We start from the raw sequence: 12126 nt of genomic DNA on the forward strand, positions 1-12126 counted from the left end.
GCTACAATGTGAGGTTTTTTTTTCCTGTATTAACGCCATTCATCTATCACTTTCTATGTCGCAAAGATGTTGTACTAAAAGTCATTCTCCTGTCTCCCTGTTTTTTTTGTGTGCTTTTTCATCGGAGCGCTGCTTCACTTTTTTGGAGTTTTTTTTTTTTTTTTTTTGTCCATGTGACTTGTCTGCCTTTGTTATTGTTGTCGTTACTGTCTTGTATGTCTCCATCGTAGGTAAAATGCAAGATGGCAATATGGAGAGCAACCAGATTAAAGGTAACCACGCCATATCTCTCCTCTCTTTCTCCTCTTCTTTATTCTCCTCCCCTCCCTCCCCCTCTATGGTGTAATCTGTGGGTCAAATGCAGGTTGAAAGACATTCAATTCTCCAGCGGGATTCTAATGCAGGAGGGAATTAAGTCTCCCAGACAATTAAAGAGTTGCTTGGTATTAACGCCTCATATTTGACCCTGTCGTCTTATCAGCTTCTTCAACATCCTCCTCTTCCCTGCTGCTGTGTTGTCCTCTTCTTCTCGTTCTTTTTGTTCTTGTTCGCCGTCTGTGGCGTGTTCATGTCCAACATCATCCTGAAGTCCAAAACCAAAGCCAACTACAAACACAGATATTGGCATATTATAGAACGTAATGTCATGGCTGTCTTATATTTCCACCAATTTATACAAATCTTATTTTTTTTTGTGATAAATCAGGGGTGTCAAACTCAAATACAGAGTGGGCCAAAATTTTAAACGGAACAAAGCCGCGGGCCGAGGTTGAACAAATGAACCTTTTAATAGGGACCCAAACAAGTTTTGCATTAAATATTGAACAAGCAAGGCTTATATAAAACTTTAGTGACATGCAAAATCCAGTTTCAAACAATAATAATTAAAAAAATATCAATGGCATATCAAATGAAATTTAAATAAAAATGTTATGCCTTTTTTTCTATTTGCAATCTTCTGAGGTAAATATCAATTTTTTTCCACAGGCTAATAATACATTTGAAAATAAAATAACAATAATGAATGAACCAAACAGAAAAGAGAAAATGCATGAATAAAACGTTAATTATTGGTCAGTTACCCGGAAGAGTTAGTGCTGCAATGGGTTCTGGGTATTTGCTCTGTTGTGTTACGGTGCGGATGGTCACCCGAAATGTGTTTGTCATTGTTGTTTGGTGTGGGTTCACAGTGTGGCGCATATTTGTAACAGTGCTAAAGTTGTTTATACGGCCACCCTCAGTGTGACCTGTATGGCTGTTGACCAAGTATGCCTTGCATTCACTTGTGCGTGTGTGTAAAAGCCACAAATATCATGTGACACGTTGTTAGTATGGAGGAAAAGCAGATGTGACGACAGGTTGTAGAGAACGCTAAAGGCAGTGCCTTAAATGCACGCCCCCAATATAGTTGTCCAGGTGGAAATCGGTAGAAATTCGGGAGAATGTTTTCCCCGGGAGATTTTCGGGAGAGGCACTGGACTTCGGGAGTCTACCGGGAAAATTAGGAGGGTTGGCAAATATGAGTATTAGCGGTGAATGCGGTGTTATACAGCTGCACCGACGCTGTATAACACCGGCGGGCCAGCTCTAATCCTAAATTGATATTGCCTCAAGGGGCCAAAATAAATTACACGGCGGGCCAGATTTGTCCCGCGGGCCAGAGTTTGACACCCATGTGATAGAGTGATTGGAGCACACATACTTGTTGGCCACAAAAAAAAAAAAATCATAAAGTTTGGTTCTTTTATGAATTTATTATGGGTCTACTGAAAATGTGATCAAATCTGCTGGGTCAAAAGTATACATACAGGAATATGCATGATCCGTTTTGGTGATGTAGAAAAGTTTCAATCAAATCAAAATTAGCTTCATGGCATGGCCTCTTAACTTCATCTGAGTGATTATGATTGACGACACCTTTTGACTTCTCTGAGCCCATTTAAATAAGGCTCATGTGACGCAGTCTTTAGACCCGGTTACTAATGCGACAATGGGAAAGTCAAAAGAACTCGGCACAGATCTGAAAAAAACAAACAAATAATTGATTTGAACAAGTCAGGAAAGCAGCTTAAGGTCCCAAGAGCAACTGTGCAGACAATTGTTGGTAAGTATAAAGTGCATGGCACAGTTTTGTCACTGCCAGGATCAGGAAGAAAACGCAAGCTGTCACCTGCTGCTGAGAGAAAATGTGTCAGGATGATCAAGAGTCAACTGAGAACCACCAAAAAGCAGGTCTGCAATGAATTGGACGCTACTGGAACACAGATGTCAGTGTCCACTGTCAGGGGCGCCGAAAAGGGGGGGTAAAGGAGACGGATTCTAGGGGCCCATGATGGAGGTGGGCCCAGAGAGGCCCCTAATGATGATGCAATTAAATGAAATTATGTGTCGGGGGCCCTGTAAAGATTCTATTCATGGGGCCCAACATCCCTAGTGGCGCCCCTGTCCACAGACAAGCTTGTTTTGCATCGCCATGGACTGAGAGGCTACCATGCAAGAAGGAAGCCCTTGCTACAGAAGTGACACCTTAGTCTCGTCTAAAGTTTGCTGCTGATCACATGGACAAAGATAAGACCTTCTGGAGGAAAGTTCTGTGGTCAGATGAAACATAAATTGAGCTGTTTGGCCAAAATACACAGCAATATGTTTGGAGAAGAAAAGGTGAGGCCTTTAATCCCAGGAACACCACACCTACCGTCACGCATGGTGGCGGTAGTATTATGTTCTGGGCCTGTTTTGCTGCCAATGGAACTAGTGCTTTACAGAGAGTAAATGGGACAATGAAAAAGGAGGAATACCTCCCAAATTCTTCAGGACAACCTAAAATCATCAGTCTTGGGCGCAGTTGGGTGTTCCAACAGGACAGTGACCCCAATCAGAAAAGTGGTAAAGGAATGGCTAAACCAGGCTACAATTAAGGTGTTAGAATGGCCCTCCCAAAGTCTTGACTTAAACATGTGGACAATGTTGAAGAAACAAGACCATGTCAGAAAACCAACACATTTAGCTGAACTGCACCAAATTTGTCAAGAGGAGTGGTCAACAATTCAACCAGAAGCTTGCTAGAAGTGTGTGGATGGCTAACAAAAGCGCCTTATTGCAGTGAAACTTGCCAAGGGACATGTAAGCAAATATTAACATTGCTGTATGTATACTTTTGACCCAGCAGATTTGCTCACATTTTTAGTAGACCCATAATAAATTCATCAAAGAACCAAACTTCATGAATTTTTTTTTTTGTGACCAACAAGTATTTGCTCCAATCACTCTATCACAAAAAAAATTGAGATGTATAAATTATTGGAAACTCAAGACAGCCATGACATTATGTTCTTTACAAGTCTATTTAAACTTTTGACCATGACTGTATATCTTACATTGGGTCAGTACGAAAAAGCTCTAAAAATGCAGTTATATATATATATATATATATATATATATATATATATATGCGCTCTACCACGGTATCGAGCACTATTCTCTGGATAATCAAATCAAGACATATATATATATATATATATATATATATATATATATATATTTATATATATATATGTATATATATATATGTATATATATATATGTATATATGTATATATATGTATATATGTATATATATATATATGTATATATATATCTATATATATATATATATATATATATATATATATATATATATATATATATATATATATATATATATATATATATATATATATATATATATATATACACATAAATACACAGCCCGGCCTCCGGATGGATATTTTTTAGCCCAATGCGGCCCCCGAGTCAAAAAAGTTTTTGGACCGACCCCTGCTTTAGTTATTCTTATAGAATATTTAATAATAATAATAATAATATTTATAAGGAGGTTAATGTGTTGTCTTTATCACAAAAGCTTATTTTGGACCCTGAATTTATAGAACTGATTAATTTGTGTTTGGATTTTGTCCATTTAAGCTTTGTACTCAAGTAATGCTGACAATTTCATTGACTAGAAATATGTGAGCAAAATTAGTTTGAGTAAAAATTCGATGCAGAAAAAGACAGTGCAGAAATATTTCGCACTTTCGGTAAATTAAGCCATGAGTCCTGTCTCAGAATCAGCCAATGATGAATTTTGTCTTTCAACAAACTGGATTTTAAAAGCACACAGATTTTTCCCACAATTTTTTATTCAATTAAATTGTCATAACATTATGTAAAAAAAATGTATATACATAGTTCAGAAAATTCAAATTCAAAAGATTCAATGACATAAATTCAGTGTCTAAAAAAAAACTTTGCATATCAATGAAGACACAAATGAACCTCTTTATACTCATTTTTATTTTATAGTATATCATTCAGTGGTTGATTTGATGTGGTTATTTAATTTTGTATGTTTTTATTTAACCTTTATTTAACCAGGAACAACAACAAAAATACATTGAGATGAAAAACCTATTTAGCCTACATTAAAAAGACAGGACAGACATCAAATAAAACAAATAAAACAGTTACAAAGTAACTGAGGCTATTTGAATTGATTCACTTTTCAAAGAATATTGTTCTTTATTTAGTTATATATTTCATTTTTACAATGTATAAAAATACATAAAATGATGCCAAATGAATTTAAATAAAAATATTAATGACATAATTACCATTGAAATAGAAATAATTTGTTTTTGTATTTAAAAATTATGCTACATTCTTAACTTTATTCAGTCGTCTCAGCCATCAGGTAATGATCTTTAAGTCTTTGCAGTTAACTAAACATAATTTTTATTGGTGTAATTTTTGCATTTAATCATCTTTCAGGCTGAGTAAATTCTTCTTCTTTTGGTATTGACTGAAGTGATGAGGTGCCTTGATCTTTGCGGAGAGGCGGAGGCAGCGGGCGGGGCAGGACACGCTGCAGCCCTGCCCAAGATGGCCTCCTGCCGCCATCTTGGGCAGGGCTGCAGCGTGTCCTGCCCTGTTGTTGGCCCGTTGGCCCGTTGGCTCCGCCTCTCCACAATCTTCTTTCAACGAGCCCACCTCTTGTCCTTGCTTTCAATCATGCACAAAACACTCATTTTTTTCCCCTCCCTTCATGATGTTCCTCCCCAAGCTCATCTTTTCTGTGGCTCTCTATGCTCTTTGCAGTGAAGAAGCAAGATGGCGCTGCCGCCATGGAGATGCAACCCCTGAAGAGCGCCGAGGGAGGCGAGGAGGAGAAGGAGCGGAAGAAGGTGTCCATCCCCAAGAAGGAGAAGTCTGTGCTGCAAGGGAAGCTTACTAAGCTGGCCGTTCAAATCGGCAAAGCAGGTACCGTCGAGCAAAGTTTTTGGGGGAACCTTCCATGACATCGATATAATGTAGTATCGGTACCGATACCAAAGTGTATTTTGATACTTTTTGGTACTTTTCGATACTTTTCTAAATATAGGGGACCACAAAAAACTGCATTATTGGGTGTATTTTAACAAAAAATCTTGCGGTACGTTAAACATATGTTTCTTATTGCAAGTTTGTCCTTAAAAAAAATAGTAAACATACAAAACAGCTTGTCTTTTAGTAGTAAATAAGCAAACAAAGGCTCCTAATTTAGCTGCTAACATATGCAGTAACACATTTTGTCATTTTCCATTCTATTATTTTGACAAAATTAATAAAGACAAGTGGCAGAAAATTAGTTATTAATCTACTTGTTCATTTACTGTTAATATCTGCTTACTTTCTCTTTTAACATGTAATATCTACACTTCTGTTAAAATGTAATAATCATTTATTTGTCTGTTGTTTGGATACTTTACATTAGTTTTGGATGATACCACACATTTGGGTATCAATCCGATACCAAGTCGTTACGGGATCATACATTTGTCAAAGTATGAGTTTATACACAGAATTTACATTTAAAAAAAACAAAAGAAGTCATTGTGATACCAAAAAAATAGTGATGTAATCATAGTCGTATCGACTAGATATCTAGTCACCTACTCAGTGGCCTCGTGGTTAGAGTGACCGCCCTGATATCGGTAGGTTGTGAGTTCAAACCCCGGCCAAGGCATACAAAACACTATGAAAATGGGACCCATTACCCCCTGTTTGGTATTCAGCATCAAGGGTTGGAATTGGGGGTTAAATCACCAAAAACGATTCCCGGGCGCGGCCACGGCTGCTGCTCACTGCTCCCCTCACCTCCCAGGGGGTGATCAATGGTAATGGGTCAAATGCAGAGAATAATTTTGCCACACCTAGTGTGTGTGTGACAATCATTGGTACTTTACCTTTAAGTTTAGATACGGTCCTGTACTTGGTATCATTACAGTGGATGTTAGGTGTAGATCCACCAGTGGCGTTTGTCTACATTTTGACGTCTGTAAGCTACGGTGTGTAGTGAATCATGTTTAGCTACTCCTCGTTCTGCAGGGACGATACTTGTAAGAAACATACTTTATTTGTCGCCATTGAGGCAAGGATTAGTGAATTTGGGTATCCATCCGATACCAAGTCGTTATAGGAACATACATTGGTCATATTCAAAGTTCTCATGTGTCCAGGGACACATTTCCTCAGTTTATAAACATAATATAAATTTGAAAGAAAATCTTGTGAAGCCAAAAAATATTGACGTAATCATAGCAGTATCGACTAGATACCTGCACGTTGGTATGGGGGTGGACCGGTACTTGTCCGAGCTGGTATAGTACCGAATATGATTCATTAGTATCACGGTACTATACTAATACCTTTATGCCGTACAACCTGAATACAATGTTAATTATACTGATATGTTCTTTTAAAAACTGACTTCTGAAAAATGTTGCAAAATAGTTGTGTTTGTAAACTGAGACAACGTTGGATCCCCCAAATTTCAACGGTCAAATCAACGTCACAAGCCTGACATTAAATACACGTCGTCAAAGAGGATGTTATTTCAATGTTGGATTCGTGTTGTAGAATATTGGTTGGGAAATGACCAAAATTCAACGGTCAAATCAACGCCAGAACCCAACATTGATTAAACATTGTCAAAAAGCATGTTTTTTCAATGTCACAGGACCTAATTCCACAAGTTCTCAACGTTGTTTTAATGTCCCGCACCTGCTAGGCTATGACCTTAAGTAGTGTCATTTGTAGTTTTTTGGCGAAAAATCTTCCTCAAACACTTTTCAGAACAAACTTATAATCAGTCTTCATATTACAAAGCACACTGTGTGACACACATGGACTTGGATTTGTTTTGCTTCTGCCACGCAAAGGATGATTGGAACGAGCCAGACGAGAGTGTGAGTACATATTTGATTTATTTAAACACTATAATCCAAAAACAAGAAAACAAAGGGCGCGGACAATGGCGGATAACAAACTAGACTATACTCAAAAACAAAAACAGCACAATAACATGACTATATACAAACAAACAAAAGATACTAACTTTGACTCAAAACAATGGTATGGACAGAACAATAAACAGCGTGGTAAGGCATGAAGGTAGATGAAGGTCAGGTAGAGTAGGTATCGTAGCTAGGTCAGTAGGTGGGATAAGTAAAGTTGCCAGGACGAGTACAGAAATGGAATGGCTTAAATAATGACTATGACAATGATTACTAACGGGTGTGATGGCTGAGGACAGGGGCGTGACTAGGAGACTAGGTGGAGATCAATGGGTTGGCATGGAGACAAAAACAAACCAGGGCGTGCAAAAACAAAACTGAATGTCCAAAAACCAAAACATAACATGACCAAACATGACAAGAACAAAACATAATCTACAGGCGTGACACTGTGCAGGTGTGGTTTTATATTAATCATATATATATATATATATATATATATATATATATATATATATATATATATATATATATATATATATATATATATATATATATATATATATATATTTTATCAGAGGGTTTTGTTGTGCTGATGCAACACAATATAAGTGTTTATCATCTGTCATTTCGATGTGTTTCTATTTTAATGCAATACATACCAGGGATGGTATCTTGTGGGTATGAACTTTCTGACTTCTGTAATGTTTAAAGGTACTCTTGTACCCACTGGTAGTGAGTTGTGTTGAGCATACCATGCATCTCCCCTTGGCTACTGGTAGGATTCGAACGTTTACATCCTTGCTCAGCGATGTCACAGCTTCCCTTTCCTCAAAGGAGAGTTTTGGAGGGGAGGCTTGGTATTACAGAGAGCCGCTGCCCTTTGGAACCTAATTTGTTCCCCTTCGTTTTCTGCTGGGTTATTTTCCCTTATAACTAATTCTGTACAAATGAACTTTAGGAACTTATTGCGGAGTCATGGCAACGTTCTACCCTTTAGCCAATTCCCACTTTCCTAATTAGGCATAGAATTATGCTGGACAAATGCCCTACCTCTCTATAGTGTGATTAAGTATCAGTTACTTTCACAGTTCGTTGCCCCTAGGTTAGGGGTCGGCAAGCCAAAAATGTTGACAGAGCCATATTGGATCAAAAATACAAAAAAACAAATCCGTCTAGAGCCGCAAACAATTAAGTTTTATATAAGTGTTATAATGAAGGCAACGTGTCTATATTAGCCATATTAGCCTACTATCAAAATGACTTTAAAAGTCTTATATAAGTATTGTAATGAAGGCAACACATGATGTAAGTGTCTATATTAGTTATAATAGCCCACTATCAAAAATACTTTAAAAGTCTTATGTTAGTGTTATAATGAATGCAACACATGATGTAAGTGTCTATATTAGCTATAATAGCCTACTATCAAAATGACTTTAAAAGTCTTATATAAATGTTATAATGAAGGCAACACGTGATATAAGTGTCTATATTAGCCATATTTGCCTACTATCAAAATTACTTTAAAAGTCTTACATAAGTGTTGTAATGAAGGGAACACATGATGTAAGTGTCTATATGAGCTGTATTAGCCTACTATCAAAATGACTGTAAAATGATTATATAAGTGTTATAATGAAGGCAACACATGATGTAAGTGTCTATATTAGTTATATTAGCCTACTATCAAAATGACTTTAAAAGTCTTATGTTAGTGTTATAATAAAGGCAACACATGATGTAAGTGTCTATTACCTATATTGGCCTACTATCAAAATTACTTTAAACGTCTTATATAAGTGTTATAATGAAGGCAACACATGATGTAAGTGTCTATTTTACCTATATTGGCCTATTATCAAAATGACTTCAAACGTCTTATATAAGTGTTATAATGAAGGCAACACATGATGCAAGTGTCTATATTACATATAATAGCAGACTATCAAAATTACTTTAAAAAAGTCTTATGTATGTGTTATAATGACGGCAACACATGATGTAAGTGTCTCTCCATCCATCCTTTTTCTACCACTTATTCCCTTTAGGGTCGCGGGGGGAACTGGGGCTTATCCGAACTACAATCGGGCGGAAGGCGGGGTATTAGCCATATTAGCCTACTATCAAAATTACTTTAAAAGTCTTATATAAGTGTTGTAATGAAGACAACACATGATGTAAGTGTCTATATTAGCCTACTATCAAAATGACTTTAAAAGTCTTATATAAGTGTTCTAATGAAGGCAACACATGATGTAAGTGTTTATATTAGTTATATTAGCCTAGAATCACAATGACTTTAAAATTCTTGTGTTAGTGTTATAATAAAGGCAACACATGATGTAAGTGTCTATATTACCTACAATAGCCTACTATCAAAGGCTGACACAATCTTCGTTGACAGAAATGTCGTATATTAAAAAAACCTCTTAAGGCCCAAGCTCTTTGTTTACATGCTATTTTTTGTATTTCTCTTTGCTATTTGGGCTCATTGGACCCTAATTAGAATAAAAACTACGAATCATCTTTTGATATTACTTAGTCCATAAGTAAAAAACGTGTACTTCATGTTTAGTGACATGTTAATTCTTATTTTTACACTTTTTTCCCCCCAAGTTCCATTGTATGTTTCACTCTTCTGACGCCACATAAGCGGCCATAAGACCCCAATTCAATAGTGTGCACAATTTTGTAAATAAGAGCTAAAAGGTGCTGTCCACGCATGTGGCCACTAAGCCTTGTATTTATTCTACACATTTTTGTAACAGGAAAACATTGGTAAAATAGAGTCCTCTCACAGGAAGATATAACTTCTCGAAATTAATGGCTCAGAATGACCAAAGGTATAGATGTGTGTGTCCAAGTTTAAGGAAACGGCAGGCTGTCTTCTTCTAATGGATCTATTACAATCTTTGCAAGCTGGGTAACGTTTGCTGTGGTCTGGAACAAAATGGAACACAAAAAACTATCAGAAATGCAGCCAGTATTACATACAGATAATGTGCCATGAGACATCCAAATATAAATTAAACACACCGAGGACATAAGTAAAGGAAATTAAATGACATCAAATATACCTAAAAAACGAGACATAATGATGCAATATGTACATACAGCTAGCCTAAATAGCATGTTAGCATTGATTAGCTTGCAGTCATGCACTGAACCAATTATGCCAGATAGGCACTTCAGCAATTCAATAAAATCAACAAAGCTCACCTTTGTGCATTCCCGCACAGCATAAAACGTTTGGTGGACAAAATGAGACAAAGGAGTGGCATAAAACACGTCTTTCTGTGGCAGCATCGGAGAAAGTCGTACATGTAAACAAACTACGATGAGTTCAAGGATCGCTGAAATTAGTAAGACAAAACGGTGAAGCATGTATAACATAAACTGGGATTTTTAACAATTAGGAAGGTTTGTTTCATGTTTGTTCACCTACAGAAAAAACAATTTAACCAAAACCTTTTTTTTTTCTTCATCTTTTTCCATTTTCACACATCTCTGAAAGAGATCCAGGGAGCCACTAGGGTCCTGGGTTGCTGACCCCAGCCCTAGGTATATACTTTTGATGTGAAAGTGTTATTTCAAAGTAAAACTTTCTTCTTTGACTTCCTTTGTTATTTGATTTGAGCAGGGTTGTGAAATTCATCTTTTGGCAGACCTCCACTGGCAGGATTGTTTGTAATTTGAAAAAAGTAATTTGTTGGATTTTACCTAAAGGCTTTCATTTGTAAAATTGACTTGTCTTACTTTTTCATTCAGTTCAGAGTTGCTTTTGGTAGGATTTTGTCTGTCCTGTAGCGTGTCATGGTGGAACAAAAGCATAGGCTTGTGGGTTCTGAAGCCATTGTGCTTGCATTTCAGGTACAACCTTAGGTGGTTTTGGAGGTCAGCAACTTTTAGAGACAATTTTTTTTAAACCCCCTGCACCAACTTTAGGGTATGTCGGTCCAGCTTTTGCAGCTATTACAGCTTCAACTCTTCTGGGAAGGCTGTCCACAAGGTTGTTAAGTGTGTTTATAGGATTGTTCGACCATTCTCCCAAAAGCGCATTGGTGAGGTCACACACTGATTGTTGGTCAAGACGGCCTGGCTCTCATTCTCCATTCTAATTCATCACAGAGGTGTTCTATCGTGGTCCGGTCAGGACTCTGTGCAGGCCAGTCAAGTTCATCCACACCAGACTGTAAGAACGTGGACTTTGGTGCAACTTGCTGCGTGGCTTTCGCAGCTTACTGCAAGGGTTGTTTTCCCGGAATGCAAACGGACTAGACCAGCTTGAAGGTTAAAACCTGATACAAACAAAAGGCGCTCACAGTGGAGGTACAAAAATTAATGCAGGGACATGAAACAAAAACACTTACAGTGACGAAAACTATGGCATGGACCGAATGAACACAATAGATCCAACATGGGCAGAGCAAGAGATGAATGATGTCCATCCATCCATCCATCCATCCATCCATCCATCTTCTTCCGCTTATCCAAAGTCGGGTCGTGGGGGCAGCAGCCTAAGCAGGGAAGCCCAGACTTTCCTCTCCCAAGCCACTTCGTCTAGCTCTTCCCGGGGGATCCCGAGGCGTTCACAGGCCAGCCGGGAGACATAGTCTTCCCAACATGTCCTGGGTCTTTCCCGTGGCCTCCTACCGGTTGGACGTGCCCTAAACACCTACCTTGGGAGGCGTTCGGGTGGCATCCTGACCAGATGCCCGAACCACCTCATCTGGCTCCTCTCGATGTGAAGGAGCAGCGGCTTTACTTTGAGTTCCTCCCGGATGACAGAGCTTCTCACCCTATCTCTAAGGGA

At 37.8% G+C, this 12126-nt stretch overlaps 1 protein-coding gene across 5 annotated transcripts in view; it reads left to right on the plus strand.

The window, feature by feature from the left end:
* atp2b2 (ATPase plasma membrane Ca2+ transporting 2) overlaps window positions 1-12126 on the plus strand; it is a 342244-nt gene that overhangs the window by 210986 nt on the left and 119132 nt on the right. For 4 of the 5 annotated variants that reach the window (XM_061888038.1, XM_061888058.1, XM_061888049.1 and 1 more), the window contains exons 9-10: window positions 231-272; window positions 5134-5295. In XM_061888038.1, the coding sequence (XP_061744022.1) occupies window positions 231-272; window positions 5134-5295 (204 nt within the window). The remainder of the gene's footprint in view (window positions 1-230; window positions 273-5133; window positions 5296-12126) is intronic. The other variant, XM_061888045.1, reaches the window with a different exon arrangement.

Source organism: Nerophis ophidion, linkage group LG02 (assembly GCF_033978795.1).
Source record: "Nerophis ophidion isolate RoL-2023_Sa linkage group LG02, RoL_Noph_v1.0, whole genome shotgun sequence".
Taxonomy (NCBI): domain Eukaryota; kingdom Metazoa; phylum Chordata; class Actinopteri; order Syngnathiformes; family Syngnathidae; genus Nerophis; species Nerophis ophidion.